Below are 18,470 nucleotides of genomic sequence, written 5' to 3' on the forward strand. Positions count from 1 at the left end.
CAGCTTCCGGCATCGCGCTCCGTTAGGTGCCACACAAACCAGAGAGCCACCGCAGGATTTCTGCGACGTCGACACCACTTTGTCGCGGATGATTTATAGCGCCGACGTGGGAAGCGCGCTCCGATTCTAACCGCTCCCGAGGCGGAGCAGGCGGACTGTTGACGGCAGCTTTCGGTGGATTCGGGCGCTCATGGGAAACCTATTAAGATGATCTTAATAGCTCTCTATTATCTATTAGCGAGCGAGGCGCCCTAACCTTGCATACGGTAGCGCGTCGCGGCAAAATTAATTCACCGTCGAGTCGAAGACGACCTTGGCGAAGTAACGGTAACGGACTCTGAACGGTGCCATTTTCGACACGGTAGCGATGAAGCAATCGACCCTCTGGGGCGTCTCTTTTGGTAATACTTTTCTTTATTGCACATCCATCCATCTCTCCTGCGTAGGTGGAGCGTAGGTAACGTTAAAACGCAAACTACTAAAAACTACTAAATAGAACGCAACGAAAGGTACGGTTTCTGTTTGGCTTGAAATAGTTCGTAACCTAACCCTACACTCCGCGCACGCCAGCTTTGGGGGAAACGGCAATGAAATGTAGCGCATTTCGCTCCGATCCCTGCTCGGCGTGCGGCGTGTTTTCTTTACCTCGATTATTTTTCGATTCTTCTTCTTCTGCGCACGAGGTTGGCGGAGATCCTAAGAACACACTGCACGGGAGATGCCAAGGACTGCTCGCTGGTGGCCTACCTTACAGAACTAAACTATGTCGTAAAACAACTTCGAACCGTTTCCATTTTAGCTCACCGATCGGTGCACCGAAAAGCGAAACCTAATTGCGAGTTGCTTTAGAAAATTGCACAGACCCCTGGATTCATCATCATTAACGTACTCACAAGCCGATCTTACCGAGCTACGGTGTGAAAGTGAAACTTCAACAAAAACATCAACAGCGTGTTGGAACTGAAGATGTTAATAAAACAATAACCCGACAAGACAGCAATTGCTCTAGATTTGCTATACACAGAGTGAAAGGCAGACAGAGAGAGAGAGAGAGGCAGAGAGAGAGAGAGAGCTGCGCGAAAGGATCATAAATAATAAATTCAAAGTTGGAACGATCGAGCTCTCTACTACTACTTCGGAAGCTGGGTCATCCCGGTCGAAATCTTGAAATTAAGCCGCTAGCGAGCTTTTCACATTCACTAGCACCCCTGGTGTCGGCTAGTGGAAGCTTTGTTGCGAACGGGGCGCAACATGCCACGCAACAAGTGGTGTTGCACCGATCGAGCGGCGCAACACTCTCATTTAACGCCTAAACATGCCGCCGGCAAAGACAAAATATACGTTTCAAACAACATACAAACATAAACCGCTGTCTTCGCCCACCATCCTTACCTACTCCTACATCACCTGCTCAACATAATTCTAAATTTAACCGAAATAAATTCATGCTTGTCCCGAATCGATTCGACGTTCGAGAATCGTGCTTTCTTTCGACCCAACCTCTTGCGGCTCACTGCGGCTGGTGAACGCTCTCGTAGGTGACGTCAGCGTGGAAACCCTGCTCATCGGCCGTGTACCGCACGTTCTGGACCCGTCCATCCGGCAGCAGGATATGGTACTCGCCGCGCGTCACACCGTTGTCGTGGTTCTGCACGTGGCCGAAATCGTTGCCGGTGTGGAAATCGCGCACCCGATACCCGAACGCGTATCCTTCGGAGTCCTGCAGAGAGAGAAGCAATTGTAAATCGCTGTTAAACTCTGTAAGGTCCTCTGGTCCTACATCGTAGTGCTCGTCACTGCTGCCGTCGTGGTGATGATGGTGATGGTGGTGATGGTGTTGCTCCTGATAGCGAGCGGCGGCAAGGCCATCGCCCAGGACGAGCGGGGACGGAGTGCTGTGTACGTTCACGTGCCGGTACGCGTTGGACTCGTGGCCCGCCTCTTCCTCGTCGAACTCGGCGTGGTGCTCGACGATCGGGGCCGGCGTCGACGGTTGCCGGCCCGTCCCGATGACGTAGGTAGCGTGGGTCGGTGGAGCGATCGTTGGACCGATCAGGTCCGCATCGGCCACATCCGCCACCAGCTCCTTGATCGGGGTGTACTCCTTGCCCGTCGGTACCTGGAGCTGCGGGTTCATCTGCACCGTGCGGTACAGACTGTCGTCTTCGTACAGGATCTTCGGCCCGTGGTCGATCTGGACCGAGCGGTAGCCGGGACGCGATGGCTTCGGTGTCGGTGCGGCCGGCGTCGATGACTCGGGGAACGTGATCGGGGCCGTACTATCCTGGGGGCGTCGCTGCGAGGCGTGGCCACCCATCGCGACCGGCATGTGGAGGAGTTCGCTGAGACCCTGCAGCTGCACGCTGGGCCGCTGTCCGATCAGGGCCGACAGGGCCGCGATGCTGCTCCCCGTCGTGTCGATCTCGTTCGAGGTCTTGTAGCTCTCGTACTGGTACTCCCGCTCCTGGTGCTCCCGGGAATCGTCGTGCGGATCGGGCACCACAATCTTCATGTTCTGGAACGACTTGGGCGGCTCTTTGGTGACCGCCGGCTGCTCGTACTGGAGCTCGATCGGCCCGTACGGGTTGTCGTATCCCCGGTCGGCGGGCCCTGTCCCCGGACCCGTCACGTCCTTGTCGTACGAGATCGAGATGCTCGGCTGGACGGTGATCTTCGTGCGCGGTTGCTTCACCTGCACCGGAATCTCCTTGATGACGTACTGAATCTTGGGTCGCTCCTTGATGTAGACCTCGTCCGAAGGACCGAACCCGGTCCCGGCCACTTCGGACGACGCGGTACGACCTCCGGGCGGTGAAGTTGGCGTAAACAGAGCGGGCCTCCGATGGTACCCAGCCGACAGTTCATTCCCGCTCCCGCTCGGTTCTGGTCCTTGCTGCGGCTTGAAGGTGTTCACGTACTGCGGGCTTACGACCAGCGGGGCCTGGTGGTGATGCGGTTGGTACGCGGCCTTGTGGTAGAGGCGCTTGGGGCGCCTCAGGTCCGAGTATGACCACCACGCCTTCGGGATGCCCGGCAACGTGTTCGGTCCTTGCGGCTGCTTGCTGGTCGCTGACTCCGGCGCTCCAGTGACGGGTGCTCCCTGGCTCGGCAGGAACCCGGTCAGACCGTTGGACTCCTCCTCGACCGCCGGCAGCCTCGTTTCGGACAGCTTCGCGCTCGGCACAAACTTCGGCTCCGTGATCTTGGTCGTGACGGCGGCACTGTACGGTTTCTTCGTTTTCGGCTTCTTGTCCCCGAACTGGTAGCTCGACGGGGTGGATGACGTGACCGCGAGTGTCCCCGTTTCCCCCGCCGCCACCACCGTCATCACCGCGCCGTTCATGCGCTCGTTCTCCTTGATCGCGATGTCGATCGCCTTCTGGACGCCGGGTGGCAGATCCTCGTAGTTGGCGATCTGCTTCGGTTTCCGGCCTCGCACCCGGACGCGCCGCGACTCCTCCGGACTCATGTCCGCCACCGGCTCCTCCCCTTGCTCCCCCTGCTCCGCCTCCTGGATCTGAGCTTCCTGAGTGCCACTGTCCCGTTTCTCCTTCCGCGGAACTGCCCTTCGCCGGCCGGGACGTTCGACGATCTCGTCGAACACCTTGCCGCGCCGGTAGCTGTCGGATGACGTGAACGGGTGGCGTAGGTTTTCCGGTGTCCGGGTGCTCGGTGGTGGCTTTGCGGTGCTGCTGGAAGCCGTGGGCTGCCTGGTGCTGCTAGTAGTGGTCTGGTGGCCTCGGGCACCTCGATAACCCTCAGCCGTTCGGCCATCTTCCAGCTCGAACTTGACGTAATCCCGCGGATCGGCGTTTGCCGACCGACGATGACGACTGTGGAATGGAGGGACGGCAGCGGGGCCACTAGTGTTCAGCGACTTTGCCGCGTGTCGCCGTGAGACCATCGCATCACCCAGCTCGAACCGGAAGATTTCCCGCGGAACCGGTTCCACCCGCTCGCTTCCGGGATCGTTTCGCTTCGTGCGGGCTTTGGACGCATCGCCCGTCGGTTGGTCCGGGAGTTCGAGCGGTGTGATCATTGCGTCGGCCAGCTCGAACTTGAACACCTCGCGTGGCACGATGTCGATGCGCTTCGGTTGCTTCGACCGCTGCTGAGGCCGAGCTGTGGGCTGCGGTTCCAGGCGCTTGGTCCGCACCGACGATACCGAAGCGAGCTGCCGGAGGTTCTCCATCCGGATGCGATCGTTGCGCTTCTCCTCCAGGCTCTGGTAGCGCTCGTGGGCGGCCGTGTACGCGGCCATCGTCGACGCCTGCGGGACCGGATCCCGCAGCTGGCGGTACTTCTTCTTGCGCAGGTACGCCTTCATGCCCTGCGGTCGTGACGGAAACGGTTCGTGAGTGGTGACTACGCCCATCAACCCAACCCAGATCGGACGGGACTTACACTGTGGCTATCGGTCGTGGCCAGGAAAGCTGCATTGGGACGCCCCAGCTCGAACACATCCTCGAACACGGCAGCCGGTGGTCGAGCACCGGCAGCGACCAGGGGTAGTAGCACCGCCACCAGAAGCTGCCCCGGGAGACGAATAAGAAGAAGAAGATGAGGAAGAGGAACTCGAATGGTCACTAAATACTGGGACACCTCCAAGGGAAAACGCAGAGTAAAAAATCAATTTAAATAACTTGGAATTAAATCGTCCTCCAGTGAAAGTGTTTGGCATCAGACAAGCTTCATGCCACTCTCGCTAAGCCCTGCGAACCACTAAACTATGGAAATATGGGTCTCATTCCTTCCAACTGGTTTTGCACAGTACTTCCGGGTTTTTTTGTTTTACAGCCTTTCTTCTGGACGGTTGAAGCCTCAGAACCACTACGGATCCAGTGGGCCATCCCATACGCCTCTTCAGGTTACAGTGAGCTGGTCATGTCATGAGAACGGCGGACGACGACAACGAGCCCATCGGAGTGGATTTCTTTACTCCATAAGAGTAGAACTTTTTCACCTTTCTGATGACATCTTATCAGGAACATCAAGTGTTTCGGTCAGTCATCCTGAGAACTGCGGTCCCCATCTAGGATTTGACGTTTTGATGATACGAAGCGTTTGAGAGCGAAGCTTACAATCGAGCATAGAATTCTGTGCTAGTTCGCAATGCCCCAGTATGCCCACGTCCTTTAAATAACGAGATTTTATCTCAAAAAATATATGATACAACCATATCTAGAAGTTGGTAATATAGTTTACCCTCTTCCACTTTCAAATGCATAAAATTTAATGCAAATCGGATGTATGATTGTGCGAGTTTATGTGTCACTAGGTTCAGTACCCGTGTTACAAAAAAAACGGAACATGGAACAACGAGCCAATATTAAATTTTATTTATGGTGATGAGTGTATGAATAGAACAAGAGTTTCGTATGGTCTCAAGTCAAACCAAAAGTCACTAATGAAGATAATGCTGATTTATGGTTCGAATAGTTTGGTCCACAAGAAATTCTTTCCTCAAGGTGCAACGTTCAACGGGAAGAATTTAGAAGTACTAAAAACATTGAGGTTAAGAATTCTCCGACTACGACCTGAATATACGGTGGCTAAGAAGATGTTTTTGTTACACGACAATGTACAAGACCGTCGTAGTTTAGCAGTTTTTAAACAAAAATTCAATTTGAGTCCTTGAGCATCGCCCATATTCGTCTGATCTGTCACCGTATGACTACTTCTTGATCTTTAAGCTCAAATTGGCCGCGAAAAAATTCTTTTATGACAACGTTCCAGCAATTCAAGTGGCCTTAACACGGCTGTAAATCTCCTGACACTGAAACGTTCATAACTTTTTAATCTGTCATCCGATTTGCATAAAATTGTATGCGTTGAAAGGAGGAAGAACGTAACTTTCAAACTATGTTAACATCTGTTAGATATGACTGCATTTTATATTTTGTTTACTGATTTGTTGTTTTCGTTACACTGATAAACTATTGGAGTGCCAAAGAGAAACGGAGAAATTTGTGGCCTGTGGCAAATTTGGCTATGTCCATCCCTTAACCTTTCGCGCCCCAACCACCCGAGCGGAGCCCATTAGGCGCCACTTTGTCTTCAAAGGCGAGGCGAGCCTTGCACTCGACAACCGGCAGCGGTCGTTTAAGGAAGCAAGCGCCGTGCCCACTTCGTAACCCCGTAGACCGCGTGTTAATGGATCGCACATAAGCGTCGCCACCCCGCCGGGCGGCCATGATCATCGACGTTGGCGTATTATGAAATGGATCGAGAAAACGGAACACCTCACGCGATGGACGGCAATTACGGGAAATGATGATCGGGCGATGGGCGATCAGATCGCGATCGGTCCACGGTGATGTCGGAAAAGTTCTTTGCTCGTGCCGCTTTACATTACGGTGCCCCCCTCCACCGCGGCACAAGGTCTCGGTGGTCGATCACGGCCAGAGTTCGCTTTCTTCTCGCTTCCGACCGACCGAAAAACCGAAGGATAAGCGGTGGCAGGGCCAAGAGGACGGCGCCGTGAGTGGGGTAGCTGCTTCCTCCAGACTCGAGTGCTCTCCTACGCACACCTCTATTTTCGGTTCAATTTCGCACCCACGATAGGGGGATCAGTATCCTTAGCCTCCCCGGCACAACCTTGGATGGTGGCAAAAACGGAATCTTGCCAAAATCAGCGTCAAATCAAGCGACGTTCTGCCCGAAGGTCGACGGGCGCTTCACACTGGTCGGTCGGTCGGAATGTGAAATGGGGCACATTTAGTGCTTCAAGGAAAGAACACGGCTCGGAGCTTTTGGAGGCCCCCACCTGGGTCCGACCGCGAGCGAAAGCGCACGAATGTTGTGAGTACGAAGCGTTCTTTGGCGACACCGAACTTGTTTGTTCCTTCGGCCATCCATTCGTCTAGGCTACGTCAGTCTGTTAACGTTGCAACTTTGCATGGAAAGCGTAGAAGTGTTTTACACGTGTTTGTATCCGATTACATAATAAACGGTGCCTCAGTAAGGGGAGCTCAAGCGACCCGGAACAGACTATAAATCCCTGACTAACAACACAACACAGCTAAGAAAGACGAAACGAATGCATAAATGTTGGTGGACCAACGAATGCTGCCTAGCGTGTCGCTTCTTCCGCATCAAGTAATAAATCAGGCCACGGTAGACTGTGGTCCATTTTTACGGGATCACGATTTGGTGGCGTCCGAACACGTTATGACCACGTCACGATCCATATATGCAACGAGAATAAACTGACAGTCACGTCAGTAAGACAGATTTATATTCCCCCAATCAAGGATTAACTTAGACAACTGACCCCTAATGTCAGAGGTCTTGAGTTACACTATCCACAGCATATAAGGTTGGCTGAAAAGCAATCCATTACTTTCTCGGTAGATGTCTTTAGTGATCAATATCTTTTGAAGTATCGATCGTACAATTTCAACTTTAAGCTCATTTTAAAGCTAGACACTTCACACTTCCAAAAATGCTTTCACAGTTTTTCTTCGATAAAAGCGAAATTTAAAGCTAGCCCGCTGAAATTCTGTTTATGGTGCCGATACTCCAACAGTTGGCTAAGTTATCGACATGTTAGCAGCCGTGGCATCAACCAGGAGCTAAAAACTAACCATCAAACAGTTTTAGGCCATTTGTGCAAAGCTGGATTCACGAAGAAGCTCGATATTTGGGTGCCAAAACAATTAGCACCAAAAAACAAGATGGATTGAATTTCCTTCTACGAAGTTTTAGACGAACGGATTGAAATCGCCCTTTTTCCTAAACGGATGGGAACAGGGGATGGGATACCTTTCAACATATTATGTAAAAACATTTGTGGCCATAGCTTGGTGAAGCAGCCCAAACGGTCTAACAATTACAAACGGTCAGGAAGGTTCTACTGGTTATCATCATATAACCTGACTTGAAATAAACCATTTATTAGGAGTTGCTTTCGTTGGCCAAACCATTGGCCAAACACTAAATTCAGATCTCAACTGTCAACAACTACACCGTTCGAAGATAGCGATTGGCCAGAAATGGCCAGAATCGGTCAACAGAAGAATAATTTTGTGTTCCATCAAGACAACGAAATGTCGCAGACGTCCTTAGTGACTCGCCAAAAACTCCGGGAGCTTGGATTATCACCTTTTTCACGCATTGCAACACTTCCAGAGTGACAAGAAATTGCGATCAAGAGGAGATTGTGCAAATGAATTGCTCGAGTTTTTCGCCACTAATGACCAAAACTTCTTTGAAAGAGGCATTATGGAGTTATCTTTGAAAAGACAAGGCAAATTTCCCTACAAAACGGTATTTTTTGACGCAAATCGAAACATTTTCAGTAAAGGCTAATATAAGGCTTTTAAATAAATATATTGGATCACCATTTAAGCCAAAATTCAATTAACAAATGCAATAAGCAAACGCGTTTGTTTTCTAAAGATTTCGCTGGCACGAAGTTAACGCTGTCCAAATGATACCGATATAAGCCAGAAGATACTCAGGATGAGCCTTTTCTATATCTCACTGCAAACAATAATCCCCAGAAGCGTTTAAGTTTGTTTCCCGGTAAACATTTCATAGTATATTTTAGGACAAAAGATGTCAGAAATATGCTGAAAGTGGAATCTCTTGTGGATCGGTGGTTCGGGTGGTTCGCCCCCCAAAAGCAATGAGCAATCAAGCGGATGAAGCATAATACGGCTCACTGGAACCTGCCACGGAAGAACACAAACAACATAGAAATGGTTCGCCGGTTCCCCCAAACGCAACCATTCGGACGTGGAATGTGCAGAAATGGATACAACGTTCGATTACGCGCATCCCCAAAAACATGCTTCCCTCCTGGGGAGCGTTACATAAAACGTTATCATAAAACAAATTGCTTGCTTCGCGCCCACCGAATGCAAACTTAATTTAGATCGGCACGCCAACGGCCGTGGCGGTCCGCAACCCGCAGCAGTAACCGAAACCCAGCGCGTTTGTCCCATATTAGATTACATGGTTCCGAGCAAAGCTCCGCGGAGGAACGTCGGCGCTCGAAGGAAGCACCTTGTGTTGAGGTTGATTGAACCTCTGTTTCCCGGCCAGTCAGCCAGCCAGCCAGCCCGGCCATGCATGTGAGCGGCACAACCTTCGGTCGGTTTCCGACCGGTCCAAAGAGTTTGGGAAAAGTGCCCCATCGCACTGGCATCGCTGGCCTTACCTCATCCGCATCAGCATCAGCGCAGCGCGGTGAGGCCATGTGTATGTTTCCCTCTTCGGGGCGCTTTCGGCGCGCGCATTGCGCATTGTTTCGCGCCTCGTGCCCACACCCGCAATGGGTAAGTGCTCGACACCAGCTCACCGAGGCGCCGCCACACGCTTCACATGCTCACAATTGTACGATCGGTATGATCTGTCGGCTCTGCTCCATCCGCAGCATCCTGCTCCTCTCTTTTTATGCTGCGTTTATGTTTCGTTTTTTTAAGAGTATCTTTCTGTACTGGACCCGACCAAGTGTTGGCTCGGTGCGGGTCTCGGTGCGCAATCATCATAAATCATTATCAGCATCATTTGTCAGACTCGCACTCTACTGGGACACCCTACCGGGGGGATACGCCAAAAAGTAGCCAAACGGTCGGATAGTTCGGATCACCCATTTGTAGATTTTTATTGCTCGCTGCTGCCGGTTGCTGGGGCAGGTTCCGAGCGGATTTAAAGCTATCAATCACTTACGCAGGGCTTCCTCATCTTGCTGACTCTACTGTGTGCTGTGGTGCCGGAAAGCAGAAACTGAACCCGTTTGGCAGCGGCACCCGGAACCAGCGCCGGTGTTGCTTCACTTCACTTTCGATCGTTCACGACTTGATCTCCCGTGTGCGCTCAGTGTAGGCAAGGGCTGTCACACGCGCACGGTAGCATCACCTCAGTTCACTATCTCCGATTGCACTGCGAATGCCGTTATCGCACCGCATCCGCTACTCTGATCCGCGATTACGAGACACTTTCAATTTTCGCCACCAGAATTCGTCGCTTGTTCGGCTGTTGCAGTCTTCTGTTTTTCACGTTCTATCGATCGCTACCGATTGCGCGCCGATTTCGGCCGCCCGGAGTGTTCAAATGAAATTGACGGAGAATGTGGAAATTCACACTCGACTATCTTTCTCTCTCTCTCTCTCTCTCGCTCTCTCTCTTTCTCTCACACTCTCGATAGACACTCGGCACATCGGCAAACGGCGATCGGGGTGTGGAAACGGCTCTGCAACGACGACGGTCGACGATCCGCTCACGGTCACCGCCAAGACGGTACTGAAGCTGAAGGAAAGAAATGTTTACTATAAAATCTTTCGCTCCACCTGACACCGGTGCCGCCAGCCCCCCCCCGTTCCGCCCCGACCCCCCCCCCCCCCCCCCGCGAGTGCAAAATGAGTTTGTTGTTTTTTTGCGGAACACACTTCACTAAGCGCGCGCGCCCCGAGCCTCGAGCCCCTTCCCATCGGCCTGATCATGCATTCACCCGTGGCGCACCGCCCTCGGCTGGAGATGCAGCCTGCCGAGGGGTTCACTTTCGTTCGCTCTTAACACTCACCTGTCCGTCGGGTGGTCCGGTTTGGCGCTCGGCGTTGACACCGTACCTCCGTGGCTCGTTCACCGCGTCTTCGCCGGGATCGATCCGAGCCGGGGCCGAGCATCGGGTCCGCCCCCCGGAGGCCCTTCCAAGGAAATGGAAAGTTCCGCTTCGCGAGTGCCGCGTGCAGCATAAATGACCTAACTCTTTGGCCCGTCGTTTGTTATGAAAATGGGCCCGGGTCTGCTGCCCTGCTTCCGATCCGCGCGCACCGGACCCATTGTAAACGGGGATATCCGTTCGCGCTGATTGTTTCGCGAGATGCCGATCGCAGATTGTGGCGATTGTATCTGTCTGTGTGCTGTGAAGAGGAAACACGGGACTGATTTGAAGCGAATCGATAAAAGCTCATTACTGTCCGGCGATAAGATCTGGAACTGCGATGAAATGCAGAACGTCTCGAACGTCAAATTATATCATTCGGTGGCACGCCGCAGGTTCTATTTCATTGTGCAGGTAATTTGGACGAGACATTGCTTTCATAGCTACAAACTTTGTTCGGTGCTAGTTAAAAATATTATCTAACAAAGCTCGTAGATAGTTTAATTTACCGATTAGTACCAAAGTCTGTTCATCCTCTTTTGAGCCTTTTGAAGCCCTTTGAATTCACTTTTCAAATTTTGTGCAGGGCTGCTAAGCGGCTTGATAGCTACAAAGTAGCAGTAGTACGAAGGAGTGTATTAATTCAGTTGCTTAAGACATTTCAATGATTGATTTTGATAATATGCAAAAAATAACACCTCAATTTAATTGTAACATATTGGATGTGTGAATTAATTCGTGCCGTTTTTTTCAACATTTGTGACCTAACTACAACAACAAAACGTATGACTACTTTGAAAGTATTGTCCGTCGTTAGCTACTACTTTCTGCCATCTTTTAAGTAGTTCCGGTTTTGCGATGTGGGGTCGAGTTTTGTCATGTTGCAAAATCAGCTTATCATGTCTTTTATCCCATTCTAGTCGTTTTATGACTTGGCTTCAAATGCATTAATTGTTGTCGATGGGATTGTCCATCAATATTTCAATCAATCAATCAATTTCATTTGGTTATTTTCGCATTGTGTTATTACATTACTGTTACTCAAGATAAATCATTATCGTGACAAGTATCGCAGCTGAAAACGGAATATCTCTTACGAATTTCTGGGCAAAGTGTAGCACCAAACAAATATTGTAATTAATTTCCTAAAAACCCTATAAATCTCAAGATTTTTTTAAAACTAAATCCAGGTAATCTATTCTTTAAAGTAATCAAAGTCAAAAATAATTAAACAGTAAATAAACAGATGTCCTCGGAACGGTCTCTTGAGTTTGACAAATAACAAGTAGTCAAATATGGTGTTAAGTCTGGTGAATACGTTGATGAATGTGATGAAAAACCAAGGATTGTCCTCCACTACACACCACGATAATCCGAGAGAAATGTTTCCATTTTTCTTGTTTGCTCACATCGTACAAGAGACGTGTTCCTTTTACACCTTCGGGGTCTGTAAAAACGGAAAGAAGCGTACCAATCTTTATCGATCAATCGAAACCAGCAACAGTTGAAGGGACATCGGTAGACGTCGGTGAGCTGTAAGACATTCTTCAGTACGCAAAACTAATCCTCGCTAATAGAGCGATTGCCGAGTTATGTTAGCTAATGGCAGCTAATTCGTGACTAACTGACTCGGTGACCCCGGGCCAACGATTTTTCCATAACCCCTTCGGACTACAGTTCAAACTATCGCCCGTTAATAGCTCACCTAGCCTGACCCTTTTACACCCTACCCCATTGCCATTAACCGTTGCTTCCAATCGTTGCCTACCTCAACCTGCTGCCCGGTGTCCATTTCAATAACATTATTTCTTCATTGGCAGCTCTCGTTGCGGGCGATCCGCGGGCACTTCACCCACTTTACCCAGTTTGTGGCGTTCAGTAGGACAAAGGCTCTTCCAACGCCCAACCGGTGGGTGCTTTTCCGCAATCAAAGCATTACATTTGCTATTACCCCTTCGGAACCCCACCTCGGGCGCCATAAAAAGGCGGACCATGCGCCGGACAAACGCGTGTCTTACGCGAATTATTCAATCGCGTTTTCGTTTCTCGCTTTTCTCGGCTTTTAAATATGAAAACATAGCCCAAAAAAGAGAACCCTTCAGAAGCGAAGCGACATGATTTGAAACAATACGGCCAGGAGGCCCCGATGATGACGTGAACCGCCGAATAAGTGAGTATACAGCGAGGCAAAACAGGGCTGTTGGGCCCGCGGATGGTGTCAGGAGTGATACGTTAGGGCGATAAAGTATCATTTGGCCAGCGCCGGCAGCGTAAGTGGAACATTTAGCACCGTGTGATGCCTATCTCCAGCATCTGTTAATTATAAACATCGCGTAGCGTGCGGACTCCCTGACGAGTGGACTGAAAACAATCGGAACAAAGTTTTACTAAGAAACGATAAGAAAACAGAAACCCACACAAAACGTGAATGCTCCAAATTTGCATACCAAATGATGGCGGGCCGGTCGTATGGTGTGTCGGTTGAAGAAAAATCACCAAACCTGCCACGTTCGATTCCAACCCAACCGCCAACCGGTGAACGCCGGGGGCAGGTGGATGCGCCGTGAACTGTGAAAACGAAAAAAGGAAACCTGTGGCATGGTGGGCCACGGGTGCCGGGACCATCTTCCTCACCAGAAACCGATCAGGCAACACTGAGCCACCTCGCCGTTTAATGGCGCGCGGCGAAAGTGGATTGTCGCGAGCGATTATTATGAATTGCATACCGGTTTGGTGGTGTCCACCCCCCGAGGACACCCTCGTCCCGCGTCCTAATCCGTCGGCAGTAAAGACCATAAAACACGGATGCCCTGTGGAACAGCGCTAGGAAAATTAAATGCACTTGGCGTGGCTTGAAATTCACTTTTCATTCACCGGGAAGCGGGAACCCGGGGACCGAACGACTTCCTCGTCGGGCAGCCTAGGCGATGACCGTAATCGATGGTATCATCATCATGCCCCAGCCAGTCGGCCGTCCGGATTGGTTTTGGGGGGGGGCTATCGTACCGGGAAGAAGGACGAGAGGCAAAGATTGACGGCCGTAAAGACACCACGTTGGCGATCGGAACTGCAGTTCCGACACTCCGACAGCTATGCAGCAGTCTGTGCAACGATAAGTGTCTGGGCAACGGAACGGGAGCAAGGTACCAGCAATGAGTCATCGATAATAATTCAAGCGCAAAGTAAGTGAAAAACTGATCCAAATGAAGTTATAGAAATTGACGAATAGAAAGAACCAAAGCAAAGAAAAAAAAGTAACAATTAAAAAAACAGTAAACACTTAGGAACATTGATATGAAAGAAAGAAAAAAAGAAAGAAAGAAAGGAAGAAAGAAAGAAAATAGAAAATTATGTACAAAGGCTATGACAATGAATAGAACAAGAACGAGAATGAAACAAACGTAAACTAAACAAACCCTACATCCTTGCTGAACAACAAGCAGTGAAACTAGAGTAGTCAGTGGCCGACACACACTTTTCAACCAAGAGCTGCATAAGCATCTATTGTCGAAGACGGCCGTTTGTTGGTTTTGTCGATACGTGCTTAATGGACGGCGAAATGATGGCAACGCCGTAAGCGCTTAGCGTAGCGTGGGCTTGGGTGCTCTGGCGAAGGCATGGTCGATCGGGCGGCCAGGGAAACATTTTGCATGCCCGTCAGGAACCAAGGTACACGCCCAACCCCACGAGTAGGGCCGCTCGGGGAACCAACATTGGCAGCAGCAGCCGCAGCCGCAGCCGCAGTAGTGTCAGTGGTGAATAGTGATCGGTGGGAAAGCTGGCCGGCGACACACTGTTCCGATCTCACGGAAGAAGGACGTGCCGGAGATGTGATTAGCTGGCGACTCGTCCATTTGTCGCAGCAAAAAAAACGACAATAACGACGGGAAACATGCACAAAAAGGTGGGACATACACATTGCATACGGCCCGACAGAGCGATTGGCGAGTGGGTTATGTAAGGAGGAGCGTTTTTTCTGGTTTTCACGCTGCTGTCGTGAATAAACAATGCACCAAAGTTGGATTAGAATTTTGATAGGGTTTACGTTCCACGGCGTCACCCTGGCAGTTGTGCGGTGCCTTTAGGAGCATGGATGTTGGATACACAGCAGCCGGGAGAGAACAGTATGTTTCGCAAGAGGAACCCATTGCACCACCGTAGAGACATATTCATAAACATTCATAAAAAAAAACCATATCTACGAATTATACAGAGTGCGCCATCTAGCGTTCTTATTTTTATTTGGTTATAAAAAACGGCTGACTATTTTTCGATGTTTGAACATTTATTTGAAAGGTAGATTCATCAGATTGATGTATAAAATACAATTTTGGCTGCAAGAAATTGGGAAATATGAAAAACTTATTTCCAACGCGTTAAGTCTTCAACTCAAACGGGACGATATTTGAAAAGCTCATTTCATTGTAGCTTATTGTTACCTCGGTAGTTGTGTTAATAAGCAGGATTGTCGTTCTTGGGGTTCTGAAAACCCACACGTCGGATCTGGTGCGTATTTTGGTTTGACGGCATCATCGACCGCCGAAGAAGGAGCAGCCGGAACCGTCGAAGGCGTACGCTACCGAGCTGATTGCTGATTGGCGGACTGATCTTTGGTTGATTGGCTGACTGATCTTTGGCGAAATTGAAGCTGAGAACTCAATGTATGTCGATTCTATTTTATTCTACAAATTATTATTTTATTCTATAAACAAATGAAAAAAAAGAACGTTAGATGGCGCACCCTGTATTATTATCCCATGAGCCAAAACAACGAACGAATTCTGTTGGCATTAACGACTATTGAGATTTATTCTTCGATAACCAGCAAAGAATTGCGTTTGTTCTAGAGGCCATGTTAGCAAACTTACTTACTCACTCACCTTATACGAATTTATTTATATATTTTAATGATTTTTTTTTCAATTCATGCATATCAATTCAATAATTAATTTCTTCATTCATATTTATTAATTAATTTTTATTCGAAAGTTGTGGCCTGACTACAACAACAAAACATATGACTACTTTAATGAAAGTATTGTCCATCGTTAGCTACTACTTTCTCCTATTTTTCAGGTAATTCTTGGATTTCGTGTCGATAGAGTCTCACATCTTTAAAATCGACATTGTCCAAATAGGTTTTGACCGTTTTTGCGACGTGTGGTCGAGCGTTGTGATTTCGAAAAATCAGCTTATCATGTGCTTATCTTTTATGGCCAAAGCTTTGCTTCAAATACATTAATTGTCGATAGCGTTGTCCATCGACAATTTCATTGGGTCTTAAAAGCTCAAAGTACACTATACCTTTCATATCCCATCATGGACACAGCATAACCTTTGCAAAGTGAATATTTCGCTCCTTACAATACGATGACTTTCGGTAGCGCTTTTCTTCATATTGAAGTAATGAAGAAGTACTCCACGAAGAAGAATGAATATTGTGATACTGTGTAGATGTGATATTGTGGCAAAGCGCTACTAACGGATCATTACATCCGAAATTCAATTCAACGCATGAACGATTCGTGTTGAGAGTGCAAAAATTGTTTGGAGTTTTCGTCATGAATTGGAAGATATCTTTAGTACTCGAGTTAGAGTTGTGTTCAATGTTAACTCAACATGGCGAAGACACGTTGCTGGTTTCCTTTCTAGAGATCACTACCTCAGCTCTGTTTCTAACTGGAACGATTTTAACTATTCTAACAGCATTACTCATAGGTGATCGTTTTGTTGGTGCAGGTTTATTACCATTTATTTCGAATCGTATAGGCGATAAGACAAATTTGTTTCACATCCTGCTTTCCGATCTCGAGCTTCTAATGAGATGGCCAACAAACACGCACATACGCCCATACAAATTGTCAATAAGTCGTGGCCGGATCAATCGCACACATCGCCTTTCCGTTTCCTTCCGCAATTCGCAACGACCAACTACATGCCTGTGACCGCATCTTCTAACGCATGGAAAGGATGTAATTATGCAACATGGTTTTGCATGCAACAGCCGTCGGGCTGTCCGCATAATTATATCGTCCGGGCGGAAAGGCGGATCTGTGCGCGGTGACAAAATCTCGGAAATCTCCACCACGCGTTGCATCCCGTTCCGATTGCAATTCGATCAAAGCCAAAGTCGACACACGGTGGAGCGGCCACGGCAAGCGCAGCTCAATAAGAAAGTTGTCCGACCGGACGGCCCAAACCGGCCTCCAGCCTCCTGGGTGAGAGCGCCAAATGAAAATACCCCCTACCCCCGGACCAGTTGGAGAAACCGGCGCTACGCAAAGTCAGACGCAAAAACTGCTTCCCTCTTGGGCTTGGCCGCGAAACCGACCAACGGGGCCGATCGGTCGATTTGCTGAAACTCTGCGTTATGCTGCGGCCTGCCTTTTTGTTGCCATTTGCCGAAGGAGCCCTACGGTCAAAGACCACCAGCATGTATGCCGGGGGTCTCGTAAAGGTTAATGTCACCGAGATTGCCCCCTCAACGGGCAGACAGAGACAGAGAACGAGAGTTTACGCTGCTCCATAATGGGGGTCTCGGTGAACGGTTGAAATTGATTAACGCGTCTACCGCTGTCGACAAGCTGTCGAAATGTGATGCGACGTCTCGCTCTCGACAAGGTTTCTCAGACCGGCCCCGGGGCCGGGGCCACACGGGGGGCTTCCCTTCTCGACCCGCGCTCAAGGACTTGCGGCTGCCACTGATTTCCTTTTCGGCCGCCGTTAAATGTTCCGTTTTTTTCTCTCTCCGGCTTGTTCTTCGATTTTCCAGTTTCGCCTTCACTTACCGGCGCTCCAACGTTCTGTGCTCCGAAATAGGACCGATTTTTTGTGGCTCCTCCGGAGGCGTTCTTTCTTCACGAAAGCTCGTGAACGAAACGAAACGAAAGAAAGGAAAAGCTTTGCTGGTGGAATTTGGCGCAAGGATTCTGCCGCTGGTGCTGATCTCCCTGACCGGTGGTGACCGGCTTCAGTGGAACCTCCGGTTTCACTTTCCAGCAAGTGCAAAGTCGTCCAAACGGATCGAGACCCGGTCCATTACGTAAGTGCAGTCCAATAACGTGGCGTGGTGTGAAACGAGTGCGTGCAGCAATTTGCAGTGGAGACGGCGACTGACGGCAGACGATTTGCATGGGCAGTGCAACGCGCCGTGGCGCGATGCACTTCTCCGGGAGTTGAAGGTGAACCAGCGGAACCGGCTTGAGCCGGTGTGCTGTGGAGAAAAGGCACTGACGTCCTGGCGTCTCACAATGGTGGGCATGGTTCCAAAGCTACACCCGTACTGGAACACTTCGAATGACTGTTTTCTGATTACTTTCCTATTTTGGGGCTAACTGGACAACATACTCTCCTATGGTGGCTCCTTATTTTTACAAAGTGAGATTGCATACTTTAAGGCGCTTTCAACAAGGAATTCAACCAGCAACCCGCTTTACACAATTTTTCGTTACGCACTGTAGCTCACAACCAGCCAAGCGATTCCCATCTCGTCCCCGATCCGGGTGGTCAATTCACGGAAGCTGCTGTCCCCTGTGACACTGCCCAGGAGGCGCTCGTTGGCTTAATAGGTGCTAGTCAAGTGCAATTTGCCACGCTCCACAAGCGGGGCTCGGCTTGAGTCCCGGACACGGTCAGGAACCAATCAGGGTAACGATGGCATGTCGCGTACATCAAGCGGCTGCTAGCTACATCTCTGGACCGCTGGACCCGTTCCTAGATCCCCAGAAAGAGGATGGCTACGAACCGCAACTGGCCGGACTGAAACTGGCTGCTTCACATCGAAAGATTTCGCCGAAGACGCGTTACCAAATCCTCCGAAAGCCAGCACCCGAACCGCGATGGTATCGATTGACGTAATCGT

General features: G+C 49.8%; 1 protein-coding gene across 1 annotated transcript; it reads right to left on the reverse strand.

Annotated features, from left to right (window-relative positions):
* Positions 1-1,510: 1,510 nt before the first annotated feature.
* Positions 1,511-9,690, reverse strand: LOC131215248 (uncharacterized). Its single transcript, XM_058209634.1, has 5 exons — positions 9,676-9,690; positions 4,405-4,530; positions 3,739-4,330; positions 1,781-3,666; positions 1,511-1,720 (listed from the first exon to the last, which is right to left on the reverse strand). Exons 1-5 carry the CDS (start codon positions 9,688-9,690, stop codon positions 1,511-1,513), a joined length of 2,829 nt encoding a protein of 942 aa, XP_058065617.1.
* Positions 9,691-18,470: the final 8,780 nt, after the last annotated feature.

Source organism: Anopheles bellator, chromosome 1 (genome assembly GCF_943735745.2).
Source record: "Anopheles bellator chromosome 1, idAnoBellAS_SP24_06.2, whole genome shotgun sequence".
In the NCBI taxonomy this organism is placed as follows: Eukaryota; Metazoa; Arthropoda; class Insecta; order Diptera; family Culicidae; genus Anopheles; species Anopheles bellator.

Excerpts from the sequence above, each read along its gene's own strand:
- LOC131215248 (XM_058209634.1), bottom strand. Across the intron at positions 3,667-3,738 it reads GGGTTATCGAGGTGCCCGAG|CCCGGACACCGGAAAACCTA; the intron begins GCCACCAGACCA and ends CACCACCGAGCA. Across the intron at positions 1,721-1,780 it reads GCAGTGACGAGCACTACGAT|GACTCCGAAGGATACGCGTT; the intron begins GTAGGACCAGAG and ends CTCTCTCTGCAG.